The sequence below is a fragment of the Notothenia coriiceps genome, unplaced genomic scaffold (genome assembly GCF_000735185.1).
Source record: "Notothenia coriiceps isolate Sejong01 unplaced genomic scaffold, NC01 NC01_scaffold00035483, whole genome shotgun sequence".
Classification (NCBI taxonomy): domain Eukaryota; kingdom Metazoa; phylum Chordata; class Actinopteri; order Perciformes; family Nototheniidae; genus Notothenia; species Notothenia coriiceps.
This window is the reverse complement of record NW_011368184.1, coordinates 60,460-78,083: the sequence shown is the minus strand read 5'-3', so window position 1 is coordinate 78,083 and position 17,624 is coordinate 60,460. Positions and strand designations below refer to the sequence as shown.

General features: G+C 37.8%; 1 protein-coding gene across 1 annotated transcript; it reads right to left on the bottom strand.

The window, feature by feature from the left end:
* Positions 1-2,840: 2,840 nt before the first annotated feature.
* Positions 2,841-10,431, bottom strand: slc39a4 (solute carrier family 39 member 4). The gene is made up of 12 exons (XM_010791478.1): positions 10,231-10,431; positions 7,950-8,261; positions 6,937-7,138; positions 6,190-6,359; positions 5,789-5,972; positions 5,123-5,295; positions 4,846-5,019; positions 4,336-4,440; positions 4,103-4,157; positions 3,851-4,003; positions 3,189-3,376; positions 2,841-3,106 (listed from the first exon to the last, which is right to left on the bottom strand). The coding sequence occupies exons 1-12, from the start codon at positions 10,429-10,431 to the stop codon at positions 2,978-2,980; spliced, it is 2,046 nt and encodes a 681-aa protein (XP_010789780.1). The 3' UTR covers positions 2,841-2,977.
* Positions 10,432-17,624: the final 7,193 nt, after the last annotated feature.

The window sequence follows — 17,624 nt, the reverse complement described above, 5'->3', positions numbered from 1 at the left end:
GCTCGGTCTGGTCCTCACATTTATTTGTAATGCCTCAGGAATATCTCTTTGAATTTGTGTCGCACAGATGAAAAGCTCTCATTTGTTTTTAGTGGCTGTGGTTAGGACATGGAATGAAACACTGAAATAAAAAGTCTTGACCCAGAAATGGACTGATATGAGGCAATCAAAATGGGAGTAACAACAAAGTGGAATTTATTTTACTGCTGTAGCATGTCACTGTAAACTCCAAACACTTTAATCATTTATTATTTAAGCAAACATGAAGTTTTATTGTTTTTGTACATGTGATGTTTTCCCCGATTTCTCTCAACTTTGTTAAATATTTACACATCTCCACTCAACACTCCCTTTGCTTCCAGTCTTTAGTCTCCCTCCCTGCAGAAATCTGGAACGCCCCTTCTCTCAACATCTTCAAATCAACCCTTAAAACTCATCCGTTCAACATGGCCTTACAGCAATAACTCCCCCCCTAATATCAGGGAAGAGAACAAGCAGTGACTTGAGTTTCTTTCCTCGCTGTGTTTTAACGGTGGACTCTGGCTTATACATATCTGCTTTGACTGACACCATGTCATAAAATATGAAGAAATCTGCCTAATGAGCATATATATATGTATACACTCAGGAGTATTTGGCTTTAACCTCTAAACTCTTAGAATTAGAGCTTTAAAAGGTGTAAACAACCCTTACTTAGACTAACTGCTGTGTTCATTTTCCCACCTCCCATTCCATCGAACTGATATTTTGTATAAACATCCATGTGACGATATAAATAATGACATACTGAAGCTCTGTGGTGGAAACAGGAAACAGGAAACAGAAAACGGCCATAAAGCCTGCGTTTTCTGGGAAGTGTTAGGTAATGGTCGGTAACAATGATTGAAGCGCAATCGATCGCCTCTCTTCTGTAATGTTTGTCATTGAACCAGAGCGTCTCCTTGGCAGCTGCAGATAAGACCTAAAAAAGGAAATGGATGTGGTAAAGAAGATCTGCATATCTTTCATGTGATCTCATCACAAAAGGCATTTTTTACAGCATAGGAATAATAGGAAATGCAGTGCAACAATGTGACAGTGAGTCACCCTGCTTAATACCTTGACGTGGAAGCTCATGAAACCAGGCCATTACTCACTTTTATTGTTTGCAAGGTTTTCCTACTGAAACATGAAAGGGTATTTGACCTGTTGCCATAGTCTGTCTGATGTAATTAGAGTTGGCGTGCGGGACTTTTACATATTAATGAACATCCACTACACCCTTTCCAAATGAGTTCACACAAAGGGATTTAGCGCCGCCAGGGAAAGCTCTCTGTATCTCTTGTATACCGGAGTGGTGAATGTATGCCTGCAGGTATGCCTTTTGAGCATCATCTCCCCTTAACAGCAGTTATTTACTGATACTCACTTTTGATGCAGCTTTTTATGTCACTGCATCCAAAATTTATTTAAGGAGTTTATAAACTACATAAATCCAGAGAGGCAGCATAATCCAATGGTAAAAGTCTGTCTCAAATTAGACTTTTTCGGTCTGTAAAGTCTGCTTGTGTCTACCAATGCCACTGTTAAAGATGTTTTATGCAGTATAAAGTACGAGAAGCTCAAAGGGCTAGTTGTAGAGGTGATTATCAAGTGTTTTGTTGGGAGGGTAAGTTAAAGGACTCCAGGGGCTCGTAAAACCTCTAAAGACGTAAGTTGAAAATTATTGTTGCTTTTTGTTGCTGACATAAGGGAAATCCATGTTTCCTCTGTCAGCAGCTTCGTGCTGTAATATGCAATTTGGTTTTTACAGCACATCCTTAAAGGATCAGTACACAACCTAAATGTTGTCATTAAATGGGTCATTTTGTCTTAGGAAGTGAGACGCTTGTCATACATGGTTACATTTACAGTATGCATGTTAATAATATGTCTGTGTGAGCTGAGTTGTCAGCGGACTCTGTCACTAAAGGAGACACTCATTTACCTGCAGGTTGAGGAGATTAAATGACACAGATAAAGAGAAAGTCCAAACAGAAAGATTGAAAAAGTAGATAAAATTCAACAGATGGAACAAAAGCTTAAACCCCTGATAGAGTTAATTCATGTTGATTGACAGGTCTCACAGAAATTACATAATTGGGTTTTGAAAGAGTTTTAATTTTCCAAACTAAGCTTAAAAAAAAGAAATATACCATACTGTATATAATAATATATATTAACACATTTGTACATTTTACTTTATTAAAATCTCAAAAAACAGTACAAGTCTGCAGGAAGCTTGACAAGATATTTGGTATTGGAAGCGCTCTGGTTTCTGTGTGTAGTTCGATAAGTGTTAAACATTCAGGTTAGAGCAGCCTTTGGGTGAATGCACATACATAGTCTAAGGGAGGAGCCAAAATGGGGAACATATGGCAGAAATGTTGGCTAACCTCTGGTAAAGGAGTGAAACTGGTAAAAACAGGAAATAAATCATTTTCACTTCCAAAATCAGTGAACACATGGAGGAGACGCTACAAGCTTAAGGCTAATGTAAAATCCAGATAACCCATCATCAAACATGTCCATCGTTATAAATAGAGTCTTATCTTACCTCATCTTATCTGATGAAAAAGTGTAGTTAAAACCACCAAAATCCCAAAAGTGTATTGTAAAAATACGTGTCAATTTATGAAAACTTCGGGCAGACCGTCAATTGCTACATATTGTATCTTTAAGTCTTTAAGGCAATAGCAAATTTAAAACACATTGAATGATTAGTTTCCCATCTGCAAGGTCCTTTATTAAGCGCTTTGAGCACCAGGAAAAGCGCTATATAAATAACATGTATTATTATGATCCTTTTTTGGGTGGAAACAAGGGCCAGCTTTAAGCCTTTGTATGAATAAGGGCCATAAACACCATCATGTTACTGTGAAAGTTGTTTTTCCAATCTGCATAAATTATTATTATTAATGACATGTGCCGTGTGAGACCATGGGATTCTTGACTGGTTTTAGAAGCTGATTCTCTCCTCATAAAGTGACAGCAGCAACAGAATACCCCACCCGCTCAGCAGGCCGACGTTCTGCAGCAGGAACATCAGCCAGGGTCTCTTGTTGCTGATGTGGACCATGGTGGGCAGCTAGAAGGAGAAGGAGGAGAGATTTCAGTTTCTATTTTGACTCCAGCTACAGTAAATGTTGTCCTTAAAGACAAGTACTCACCATGTCAGCCAGCCCCACATACAGGAAGAGCCCTGCAGTGATGGCAGCGATCCACTGCTTGGTGGCGAGGTCGGTGGCTACAGACAGAGCGATGTACAGACCCACGAACGAGGTCATGGCGCTGCCGACGTTTAAGAGCAGAGCCTTGCGCACAGACACACCACTGTGGAGCAGAATGGCAAAATCACCTGTAGAGAAAGTTAGTAAAGTTTATTTTAGTATTGAATCTTTCATAGAAGAAGATCACGAAGGAATACAAATTACACAAATGTGACGGCAATGACAAAACAAACATAAATAGTATATGATGGACAACGTGAAAGTCTAACTTCTGACTGTTGGTACTTAAAATGTTCTTATTGAGTTTGTACAGCAGACAAAAGTTATTTTTGGGAATTTGTGCTCATTCAATGTTTGTGATGAAGACAGTTGTTTCCCTGACACACAAATAGGATTAATTAATAGAAAATAAACAGAAAAACATCTGCATTGGTATCTGCATTGCCAAAATTGGTATTCTAAAATGTCCATATGGCGCAACAACAGACCTTAAAAACTGACTGAAAAACACAATCGCTTAAGGCGAGACAGACGGCTGTTTCAATATGTGTATGGAACACAACAAGAGCAACAGGCTGATGTAGTCTCTGTGTGTTCTTTACCCAGTTCATGAGGTAGTTCATGGCAGAGAACAGCGATTGACGTGGCCAGACCAGACTTCCATGACAGGGAGAAAGCTGCACCCATCGCTAAGCCGTCTGCGAAGTTGTGGATCCCGTCACCAATAGTTATCATGTAGGGAAGCAGACGCTGCTCTGTGGAGGCAGACGGTGTAATGGTTAGTGGCAGACTCCATGATCAGCACTATCATCACAACTTGATGATGCCATGTTTTTGTGTTGGAGATAACTCACCTCTGGTGCGCTCTTTCTGATGGGAATGAGATTTCTCATGTTCTTCAAAGCTAACCTGAAATGCACATGTTACATTAAACACTAACAAGTCCTGTTAGTGATGTATTAGTTATATAGTATTAGCTCAGGGTTTCCTCACACAGCTCTCAGCATTTTAAGAAATAGCATTTTCCCTTGCTTTTGAATATTTATGCTCCACGTTTAAACTCCAAGCGTTAATGTATGTTTCTTACCAGGTCTAGTTTTGATGCTGACTCTGACTTGTCCTTTTGTTTCCTATCTTGTTGATACATTTCTAAAACAATGCCATGGTCACAGTGATGAGGCTCTGATTCTTCCTAAAAGAGAGAGAGACAAAATAACGGTTTGAGTTAGCTTGAAGGAAGTTTAGAGGGAAAGGAAAAAAGGACTTGAGAAAGTGAGGAACAGGATATTTTGTGAGGCAGGAACAAGATGTGAAACTCAACTTGAGAAAACGAAGCCAAACATATTTAAGGAATAAATGCAAGACATCTGGGTTTTATTTTTATATTACAAGTCAATTTTTCCATGGCTCATTTGGGCCAATTTTTCTCCAGAAATCTAGAAGTTCAAACAAAAGATAAGCTCCCAGTAGGTTCCATCTTTTTATAAGACATTTTGGAAAAGTCACAACATTTGAATCTAATGAAAATCAAGAATGGCGGGTCCATATTTATATTCCCATCATGCTTATTCTGTGTTTTATTATTTTATTCTCTTACCCCATGATGATGTTGATGATGATGATGATTATCTTTATATGCCACCAGAGAGAAGATTGTTTCCATCAGATAAAAGTAGTAGATCCCGCCAATCAATACCAACATCTTGTAAATGTAGTCCGGCATTTCTTCGTGGCTGCTGGCGTTGTCTGAATGCACGTGTAGACCTAGGAACTGGACACACAAACCACAAGAATAAGTCAAAATGAATATATACTGCATGAAAATCACCAAAACGGAAGACCTGATTGTCTTATAAAGGTTTTTTCTTGCTCACCATGGGTAGCAGATGCAGTAAGGCGTCTCCGGTCAGTGAACCCACAGCGAGGCTGATGCAGAACTGAATACACAGCTGGAACATGCTGGTGCACGAGGTGCACAGCAGCAGCACGATGCCAAACATGGACGTCAGCGTTATCACCACATTAGCAAGGGTGGCATACAGGTACCCTGCAGGAGTAAGCGAGAATACAAAAGGGGGATGGAGGTGAGTTAACAACATGTCAAAAAGGGAAAGACCTTATATTTGGAAGTACTACCGGACACCTTATGTATATTTGGGGAAAATGAATGTAAAATCAGCCTTCATTAAAGCAATCTGGAAACAAAAAATAATAAGGTTTATTATTTTAGATTATTAAGAAGCTTGTAGATCAGAATCATTAAAGATTGCATAAATCAAATGCGTTTGTTTTATTGTTTTTATTGTTTCATGCTTGTTTTCTTTTATTGTATTGTATCCATTGTTCCAGTCTAATCTGTAAATCACTTTGAGTCGCCTTTGGGTAAGAAATGGGATTTATAAATGAATTCGCCTTGCATGCTTACGCAATAACAACCTGAGAATACTTTGAAGTGCGACTTTATTCTTGTTTTTTCTAAGTTTTTTAAATTACAGATGAAAGCAAGATCCCTGTTGGTTTTTGAGAACATGCACACTCACTCTCAGTCACGGTGAGCTCATTATGTGTCAGAGGGTCAGTGACCTCTGCACAGGCTCCGCTCAGGATCTGCTGGACCAGTGCAGGGCTGAGCCGAGCCAGGCCGGTCTGACCCAGACCGGGGGGGGCAGAGCTGTTCTCTGCCAGGCTGTGGATCAGGACCAGCTCTTCAGCTGAGAGACACAGCTGGAGAAACATTGAGACACAAAGGGTTAAGATAAACTGTAGTGTTAGCTCTAACATGATGCATGTGTCCACAACATTTACTTTACCATGAATTATCTGCAATTATGAATGAAAACAATGACATTTGCTCATATCAAATGCATATAAAATCAGCTATGTTGTAAGTTTGGCTGATCATTCTCCTAAACATTTTTTTTCAGTACATTGGTATATTTACCTTATCCCAGGTGGTGTTTCCTGCATGGCCCTCGTGACGTGTATGTCCGCTCTTCCTCGTCCGTCTGAAACCGCTATGATCGTGATCAGCATGTGAGTCTGTGTGTCCGTGTTCGTGCTGATGTTGGTTGTCAGGTCCGAGTTTCAGACTCTTCATGAGAGCCTCCAAATCTACACATCACAAACACAATACACATTGCAGCAAAACATCTCAAGAATTAAAATGGCTTTGAGAAAAAGACTTTCCCTAATGTTATCAAGAAAATAACCATGATGTGTGCTCATGAACATAAAGTAAATCACTAGATACAAATCCAAAGACAAAATCAGAGTTCCTGCATGATTCAATTACTACATTTTCAGACTTCCTAAGACAGCATAAAGCGGTATTGTTATTTTGCAGTCATACTGAAATACTGAAATATAAACGGGAAAATAAGTGCTAAAGTTACTTGAATTACATTGCAATATATGACAGAAATGATTCTTAGATGTTATATTAAAGAGGCAAACCTTTATTTGTATTGACCTTCTTTATTATCTACTGTTAATTTCACAGTAGATTAAAAGACCTATGAAATTGAATTCAAGACAATATAACGGTAATATGCTTTAAGCTTAAGTTGTGGAAACCCTTAAAAGAACTTCTAAAAACATAAAATAAATCTTTATTTAAAGCTCTATTTACAGTGTATGTGTTTTTCTATCACTATATGTGGACCTGAATGTGTTTCTGAAGGACCTTTACCCTCGACAGTGAAGTTCTCCGACCCCAGGCGCTCCATGATGTCATCCATGAAGAAGCTCTCCTCAGGCAGGGCCCGGCTGATGAAGCAGTGACCTCTCAAGGCGTGGTACAGGACGCGACCCAAAACTGCCCCCACTTCCTGTCCCTTCTCTGCTGGGGATGCACTCACCTCTGTCATGATATCACTGGCCGTCACACACCTCTGGTTACCATAATGATACGGGAGACAAAGAAAGAAGGTATGGAAACAACAAAAGAGATTTTAATCACTGATTTTAATGAGATTTTTCAATGATGTTACCTTAAGCTGTAAGTTATAACTTAAACAGCTTAACAGAGTTATTTTACAACGTTTCTCGTATCATTTCTAGCATTACATTTTCAGTTTATATAATACAGCAGTAACCAACCATCATGCTGACAGTTGCTACAGTGATGTGGCTGAGTACAGGGCAAAGCCTAGTCGGTGTACTGCATCACCCGGTATGATAAGATATGTCGAGTGATAAATGCTGCCATGAACTCACTATAACACTCCCTTGAAGAGAAAATACAACTGAGATGATGTTCCTCTTTGAATGAATGACATTTTTTAGAAAGCAAGGTATTTTTAAAACTGTCTCTCTAGTTTAAAAGAAAAAGTTAATTATGGTCTTCAGTTCCTGTAAACCATGTAAAGCTGTTACGTTTATTCACTTGTCCCCAACCTTTTTTGCTTGTGACGTTTAATCGGCAAGCATGTCCTCAGGCATCACCTCAAAACAGAGCTGAGATAAGTCATGTATCTAGAGTAATATATCCTTCTTTAATAGTTGCGTAAGTGAAGTCTTGAGTAAGTCCAGGTCAGGGTCACCTCAAGGGTTTGATAGTAATTGTTGAGTAGTCTTTGCTGTTGTGTTTATAATCTTGTTAGGAGCAAAAGATTAGACGCCGATAATAAACCAGTACTAATATTATTTACAATCCAATATAATGAATATAGTAGACTTTTAAATACTTTGTTGTATGTTTACCTCACTCTCCATGGGCACATATTGGTGATGAAGCTTTTGAAGCAGCACCTTTAATGCATGAACGTCTATGTGCTCGTGTTGATGTTCCTGGTCAGGTCCGCTGTCTCCATGCTGGTGCTCCTGATGGGTGAGTTCATGAAGGAAACGTTCGGCCTCCTCTCCCCACCTCCCCTGCCTCACCGCGCTGCACACCAGGCCGGGGGAGGAGAGGTAGAGCACACACCCGGCAGCCACATCAGTGAACTGAGACACACTGATGGCATTTCCAGTTCCATTGCTGATCAGCTGGTGAACAGCATCTGTTAAATCACACTACGCACAAATAAAAACACAGAAGAAGGTAAGTGAAAGAATGAAGTAGCTATGTCCGTTATTTTCAGTGAACAACAAAAAAACACAAATAGAAAAAAGTTTAAGATTAACTTCTTTATGTTACTACTACATAGCTTATTCATATCACTTAAAGATTCAACCAAACACAAGAAAATATTAATTTGGAGAGATATATATGCACAATTCTTCAACCACGTCCTGCAATGTAACAATCCTGGATATCAGCAGCTTTTATTGCTTTTCATAAGGCACATCTCTTTCAGATAGCAGGAGGTATAGCTGGCTACAATATAAATCAATATACCATGTAGCCTGACAATGATAGATCCTGACCTAAAAACTGCGGTTTCATATATATATTTCCCAGGCTTTCACATATTTTCATACAGATTAATCACATTTTGGTTTTTCGGTCAAAAAAGTTGTTTTCAAGGAACAGTGTCCCAATGAATCCGTCTTAAAATCTTCAGCTTCTTTTGCAATTTTAACTAAAGAAAACTTAAACTATTTATTTTTCAATGCTTTGAGAAACACACACACACAAAAAAATTTTTTCTCAGTTGTATTGTAATGGTAGGCGGGGAAGATTGATAAATATCAGTACAGGTAGGGGAAAATACATTTAAGTGATTGTGGTTGACCCACATCTATCAAAATGCAAGGTCAAACAGTTGACATGACATTTAAGGCTTTTACAGTAGGTCAAATGGGGTTTATTATTTTACTGAACCTCTTGAAGGTTTTAATGACCTTTTTATAACACTTGGTAACCTATATAACAAGCGGTTGTCAAATTCATTTGATATCAGTTCTTTATTAGTAGAATACAGTGTGCTATAATCCAAGCCATTGTCTTTGTTCGTTGTGTTCACCAACAGCCACCAGATTAGGTTGACATTTATCAGTCACGCAGATTACAGATGACATTTAGGAAGTTCAGGGACTTCACTCCTGTTCACACTGATAAAGTGTCCTGCAAACAACGCCCTTTATATAAGTAGTGGTCTACAGGTACAAATATGAATCACCTATTTATAGAGTTATCCTTTTGTTTGTATTTGAAAACATATTATTTATACCTTTAGTCAGATTTAAAAATTGAAATAGGACTAGTTCTACCATTCAGAAGAATCATTTTGTAATTTCATACACATACATTGCAGAAGCTACATTACTACATTAAAGCACAGTATTACTCTATTTGAGGTCTTTTAAGTAATACGGGTCCTATTAGTCTAAAGGTTGCCCTAATAACGTGACTGAAAGCTGAATATTACATTATGACTGCATTGGAACAAAGCAGAGCCATAATGCCTCAAAATAAAAATATAATAAAAATAATAATGACCACTGAGAAATATAAAAGGATAAATCTCTAATTTTATTTGCGATATTCAGTCAATTCCATATTACATGGCAAAGTCTGAATGTGCTGACAAACCTAAAAATGTATCATTATATTTGTAATACAAATAGAAATAGGAATTGCAAACATAATTATAATTATCATCTTCCTCATCAGTATCAACATTTTTGTATTAATTACAATTACATCAAAGTGTGATACAAATATATCCGAAATAGTGACCTCAGATAAAGGTTTTATAATCGCAGGTGCGAAAAAGCAGGTGCGCACGGCACACACAATCCATCTATTAGGCCTTCCTGTAACAAAAATCACATATAATTAAATAATTAAATTGTGATAAACACAGATCTAGATATTTAAAGGCTTTGGCTTCAGCCAAAACCAGTACAATTATTCAATCCTCAGTCGATTAATTGAATAAAATATGATAATTTATATTTTTAATCCATTAAAAACTATTAACATGGTGGCTCTGGATAAGCAGTAACAGTTAGTAACTTGGACCTCGACCTTTCTCTGCACACTGCGGCAAACACTTGGCTCTAACCTGGCTGCGGAGGAAAGCCTAATAAAACTCACCTTTCCACACGACACTTCGCTGCACTGCACACGTTTCTCGAGTGTATTAAAGACCGAGCCGAGGGACTCCTCTGTCAGATACTCCTGTCCGGGAGACACGATGCTGAGCACGGCCGCGTACGCTTCCCCCACGGCGGGAGACCCAGAAACAGACCCAAACCAACCCAAACTGGCAAGTATCAGCAGCGCGGAGGAATACATCTTTAAACTTTCTTAGGAACAAATGTTATATTAATGGATAAATTAAAAAGAATCAAACAGACACAGGGAGGCTGGTTCCGTCCCTATGTATTTCTACAGACACATTGAGCTGAAAAGAGCTCAGCTCACAGCCGTTATCAGTTTGAAACCTCTGCAAGTTCACAGCTCCTGGATTGTGATTGGCTGAGATGGCTCTGTCATATACCTTTCTCTGAAACCCTTTGTCACCTGTAAAGGGGAGAGCAGGCCTCTACTGCACACCGATAGGAATGTAGGCTACAAAATCAGATTTCAGGATTGGTTTATTTTGCATAATTTTGCTCACCTGCTTTAGATGCATCTTTAATCAATGTTAGATATCTTAAAAACAAGACAACTTTTATGCTGATGATGACCATATTATGTATGGCAGGTCATATCATCATTTGTAGCCAATAGGAGTCAAACATTTCCACTGTGGTTCTGTACAGTAGCCTTCATGCACGTGAGCATCCTGATTATGTGTTGACACCTATCCATATTTCAGAAACCTGGTTCGTATCCAGTTTTTCACAATATTAGCCATTGGTATTATTCCATAGAAACCGTGGTATACTTTGCCAAATTTGCCAATCAATAACTTTCATTGAAAAATTATTAATTCCTGAAAAAGTATCTTTCACAAACATGCCACCAATTTAACAACTTTTCTCCCTTTTCCTAGAAAGTATTTCAGAAAAATCATCTGGAAACATACTTTCAGAGGAGTAAACGAACTGAAATATAAAGTCTAAAGGACATATAATAGAGTTTGTAGATTATTGTCACTCACGAGGGTTTAAGCACTGGGTTGTTTTCATTGAGAAATCACATGTTTCTCAACTTCATAGAATAGCTCTTAACACTAAAGGTAGACCTAAAGTCCTGCTTTAGTCTTACAATGTAAACTTAAGCTCTGAAGAATACAGTAATAACAATAAATAAACTCATTATGTCATACAAAAGTAATAAAAGAGTCATATTATATGGTACAGGGCTGTAGAAGCGAGGCCAATGGACTGACTTAATCGAAATATGTCCTTGACAACAGTCTTTTCATGATTATAATGAAGTCCCTATGATCGCTATTATCCCATATGAAGACATTTGGAACTCCTCTATATAACTGTGCGTGTGTGTGTGTTTTACTGTATTGACCACCAGGTGGTGCAGTTGCTCTGTGAAGCTGCAGTCCCGTGAAACGTCTGTAAGTCCCAGAATAAAAAAACGTTTAATAGATTTTCACCCAAAATGTATTATTTTATTATTTAGGTTGATAACAGATGTTAGCTGTTAGCTTTATGCTTAGGTTAATTATTTTATGTTGTGCTGATCACTTGCTTGTTTTTAGTGTGTCACAGCTCAATAGCTATAAATAGCAGTTTATTAAGAAACAAAAAAGGGATGTTTTTGCTTCTGTTGAATATAATTATTTTCCATTGGAAATCTATATTTTTTGCATATTATTCTATAAATGTAGTCTGCTACTGTTAAATGTTAAAAACATACTTTTATAAAATATATTATAATGACTTTTCATAACTTTATAATTGCACAAAATAAAGAAACCAGCTTAACAAAATCAGAGGTGGTGAAATCATTACTCATCGCTATTTGACTAAATGAGAAGCAACAGTATCTATTCAGTTAATTGTCCTAATTTTCTTCTGTTATATAGCTGTAATTAATATAGCATTGTTTGGTTTCATATCTAGTCGGGTAAGAGTAAAAGATTGTGACTTCCTCTGCTGTTGCTTCAGGTCTGAACTGAAATCACGTCAACAGTCGCTCGCCGTCGGCCTTAGAAACCACTGAAGGGAGGATATTGAGTTGATTGGCTGCACATCACTTCACACACATGAACAGACAGCAACACACACACACACACATGCTTCCTGATGGCATGGGACCCCAGACATCTGCCCCTGCTGCACACACACACACACACACACACACACACACACACACACACACACACACACACACACACACACACACACACACACACACACACACACACACACACACACACACATAGGGGGCATGTGATTGAAGCAAGACCTCCCGTTGTGCTTCCTGGAGCTCTGGGAATAAATACCAAATATTGGTAAACCACACACACACACTCAAGCATGCACACACAAAGACACACTCTTTTTAGTTCATAAAGTACATCGTTTATGATCCATTGAGTCAATTAGATGTAAGATTTAGAGCTACCAGATAAGGCCATAGTTTATATATAAGGTTGAAGGTAGTGTTCTTTTTACCGGCAGTCTGAATAAAACACAATGAGCACAATTAATCTTTGGTCTAAAGCCAGATGCATTTATTTCACTGGAAAATGGCAAGTTTTTAAACTCACCTCGTAGTAACGATGTATTTTGTAAGATAACTGAACTTCAAGTTTTCGTTGTCCTTGTCCAGATAGATGGTAGGATGAAGTCAGCGATAGACTTAATTTGCCTCAAACAATAGGGACATTGAAGGGATAACGGAGTTATTGAGGTATTTCTGTCCAGAAGCACAATAAAGAAAGAGGGAGTACATGAGAAGGGAAAATAAAACAAGAGAGAGAGAGAGGAGAGAGAGAGAGAGAGAGGTATGTCCTACATGCATGGACACTCAGGTCATTCCAGATAATTATGCTACCTATGGCGTTTTTCTCTCTCTCCTCCATGCATTTATTCATTTAGCGTGCTAACCCTCACACGCCCGACCACGAGCTAATCAAAACACACACTCCCCCTCTCAAACACACACACATTATCAGTTCACATACTGTACATATATGTGAGGTTTAATTGGTAATTTGGCGCTCTTTAGCGTTCATTGATTGAGTTAATTACGTCCTTAATGAGGACACTATTTCTTCCTATCTAATTAAAGAGTAGGTACACTGCTTAATTGTCAGTGTCCGGAAAATGACCGTGCCAGTTAGAAACTGTGGCCCATTGGGATCCAAATGTCTGAGAGTATGTGTCCTTACCTGTCTTGGTGTCTCATATGCTGGTGTATAAAGATGACATAACCTTGGGAATGTATTGAGTGATTTCTTTTTTTTGCAAAATGAGTCTCTTGCAGAAAATCTTAATCACACAAATTACAGGATGCTGAAATAGGCTGCAGAAAGACATTAATAACTTGTACGGAGAGCTATTAAATAATGTATTGTTCTTATCAATGTTTTGAATGGTGGAAAAATGTGTGCTTCTGCATCATTTGCCAAATATTCAGTCCAACATATCAGCAAAAGATATTGAACATTATAAATACCCATGCTCGCTTTAAATGAGCTCAACAGGGAGAGCTCTAAAGTGTGTTTCAATCCCCGAAAGAGGTGAGTACCTTTGCACAGTTGGAGCATGATTAGCATAATACATGTAGTTTTTAAGGATGCTCTTTTCATTTAGGGTTTCTTATGGAGTACACTTGTGAAAGTGCATATATTTGGTGTCTAAATTCATGGTAAGTAAGCTTTTTCCTGAGAATCCTGTACACACACACACACACACACACACACACACACACACACACACACACACACACTCACACAAATGGTCAAATGTTAATTATTTATTAATGCATGGGTTTAAATCTTACGGTGTTGAAGTTTTTTTTCCTCGCAGATGGACAGAATACTGATTGAGAAAGAGAGAGGGATTTAAAAAGAGGTGGAGCAAGAGAAGAACAGGAACAAAAATTGATGGAGAGAGAGAGAGAGGGAGGGAATTAGAAAAATCAGTACTTAAAAATAATAACCATGTCATGGCCTGATTGGTTTGATTTTCCCATATTTAACTCAGTGGACTGGGAAATGAGAGAATGACAGAGAGGAATGGAGGGAGATTGAAAGAAAAAAATTAAACAAAAGAGAGCGAATGAAAATAGAGTTAAAGTGAGGAACAGCAGATGAAGTAAAGGGGGGCAAGAAAGAATAAGAAGAAAATGACGCCAAAGGAAATGTGGATACTTTCACAAAAACACCAGTTTTCTGTTTTTTTCTCCACTAGCCAATGTTTGACAAGGTATATATTTTTTCCCAGCCAGGCTAGCTGTTTCACATTGACATTTATGCTAAGCTATGGCTAACGTAACCTGCAGACATGAGATCCATATCAATCTTTCTATTGAACTCTTGGTAAAAAAAAAATGCGATCATTTCCTAATATGTCAAACTATTCCTCTGGTAAAGAAAACACGTTGTGTTAGTTATTCAGTGCTAATATGTTTAATACTTAATATTACGTTTTTCAAAATACATGTATTGCTTTTGCTCTTTATGGAAAACTATGAATAGAAATTTGGTTTGTTAGCTAAACTTATGCCCAGCACAGCCATTGCTCATTTACAGCTTAGCAATTGTTTCTAGACAGGTCCTCAAAGTGACACTATTTACCTTTATAACGTAACGTTGGATTAATTCGCTATTGAATTAGCTTCATTCTTATATGAAATTGCAGATTAATGAATATTTGTTCATCAAAATCCATGCAGCAGATCCAGATATGTTGTGTTGGATTCAGCTATAAAGCATGTCCTGTAGATGTGGCTGTAACTTGCTGTTAATACTTTTAAGGATCTCTTATAAATGTTTACATATTGGTGGCCAAAGAGTTTTTGCTTTTAATAAATGTCATGATTTCGCTACATTTTGTGTTGAAGAAAATCTCAATTGTAATCACATAATGCCACAGCGAGTAATGGGTGTCAACAGTTTTCCTAACGTTTAAATAAACAAGTATCCCGTCTTGCTTGTAGTAAACATCTATGTAGGCTGAGTGTGAGCCCTGCAGAGGCACAAAGAAGAAATCCACTTTTAGCCGACACCAGAAAGAAATGAAAGCCCTGGTTTGCCTCATTACACCAGCCTTTAGCCCCGGCCTCAGACAAGAAGTAATGAGCAGCAGGACAGCCAGTCATTAGCCTCAATAGCTCCAATGGCAAAGCAAAGTCACGTTGCTTTCAGATGGCGACATTTAAACCGCTTTAAAAAAATGTTGGGCTTCCCCCTGGGAAAAATGATTCACGATTATTCTTCAAACTCCTCTGAATTAAACATGACACTGACTGCATTCCCTCATCAAATTATTCTCTTTAATTGATTATCACTTGTAGGTCAGGCCCACTTTTAAGGGTTGTATTCTGTTAAACCTTGTTACAGGTTATAATATCCTCTTATCTATTATTCACAATGACATGATCTCTACTGTTATATAAGCACCAACGCTTAAACTGATTCAAGAAGCGGCAAGTCCATAAAGGAAATACTTAGGGTGGAAAAACTGAACCATGAACTCTCATTTCAAGCTTCTTGTGCATGTATATGAGAGTGTGTGTGAGTGTTTGTGTGTGTGTGTGTGTGTGTGTGTGTGTGTGTGTGTGTGTGTGTGTGTGTGTGTGTGTGTGTGTGTTTGTCTGAACACTGATTTCAAGCCTTCAGCGGGCTCTGAAACGCACAATGATGTGCAGCAAGAGAGGAGGAAAAAATAAGACTTAATGTGAATTCAGGATTATAAAACTCATAACACCCGGAGGAGAGTTTCAGTCCCGATTGAATGTTTATTGACATAAAACCTGTGTCGCTGCTGACAGCTGTGGGAGGTTGAGTCCTTTTATGGAGTGAACATTTCTTAATAAAAAACTGCTCTCCTGGCACTTTTCATCGTTAACAGTTAAACACTGCAAAATAGATTTCTTTCTGTACATTTGTTGACCTGTCTTGTGAAATATAAGTACATATTGTTCTAATTAACAAAGACACTCTCAAATGACGAGCACTTCTTTCTAGTTCTGCTCTGATTTGAGGTTTTTTTTACAATAAAGTTGCCATTATTTTATATTTTTCTTATTGCCAACAAAGACTTAAAAACAACTATAGGTAGTCTCTCAGTCTCTTGACTATATACAGTGCAGATATCAAGTGTTTAGAAAAGTAACAACGTCTCTTAGATTAATAATGCTTTCTACTCTAATACCTTCTGTTATTTTATGTAATTTGATACAGCTTTTACCCAGTGTGCCATCTGTCCCTGCCCACTGTTTGTTGTTTTTCTCCTGTATAAGCCTGGTATAAAGTCGGTACATTTTACACTGATTAATGTAAGCCTCTATCTCAGCTGAAATGTGCTGACTCATCTCCATTTTTGATAGACAGAGATATGACACATTATCTGACTTTGAGGGCAAACCCTGCAGCAGTTACAGTTTCTCAGCTTGCAGCATGTAGCTCCACATTTCAGGCAGAGTGGATTTGTATAAACTGCATCAACATGTTTCCATATCCCATTAAACATTAATCTGCAACAAACTATCACGTCATATGCTGCAACTTGTGAAAGGTGGCCCAAAAAGTTAGTTTGATTTCTTCCTTATGTATGTCGTTATTTTCTGTTTTCCATCAGTTCCTCTTACTCCTACTCTCACCTATCAAGACAGTTCATTTACTTTCCCTCTCTTTCTTTTCTTCTTTAAAGCTTTCTTCTTACATTTCTCCCTTGACTCTTTGCTTGTTTCTCACTTTTATTTCCGAATAGGTTAAAGAGCAGATTTCTGTATTTTTCCACAAGTTGAATAATCATGATTGTATAATATTGAATTAAAAACGTCCTTTTACCCTAGAGTGAGTCCTGTGTCCATTTTGAAATAAAAAACATTGAATTAACTTACTTGGTAGACATTTCTAAAGAAAAATACATTAAAAAGATTTCTTAAATCTATTTAAAATGTCTCTGTTTTATACGGACAGGGCACTTTATTGGCCATTATTATTGACGCCGGGATCAAAACAGAACATACTTTGAACCCAAACAAATGTTTTGTTTACTTACCCTGTCGATGCTGCTACAAAAGCCTCTTCTCTATGAGCTGAAGGTCATTTCCCTCACATCTAGAGGTAAGTGTTCTTTGACTGCAAGGCCAACATTAGTGGAGAAAATGTTTATAGATAGTTTAATTACTGCCAAATGACACATTTTGTATCAGTTATGTCATATTTATATCTGTCCTGCTTTGTAATGTTAAGACATATTTCACATATTTTATTTTACTTTTTGCAAATATTATCCTTTTTTCACTTCAACAATTATTTCCTTCTCTTAATCCAGCTGTGACGCTATTGTGATCTTTTCCTTATTTTAGCTTTTTTCCAGACTTTTTTCAGTCACGATGAGGAG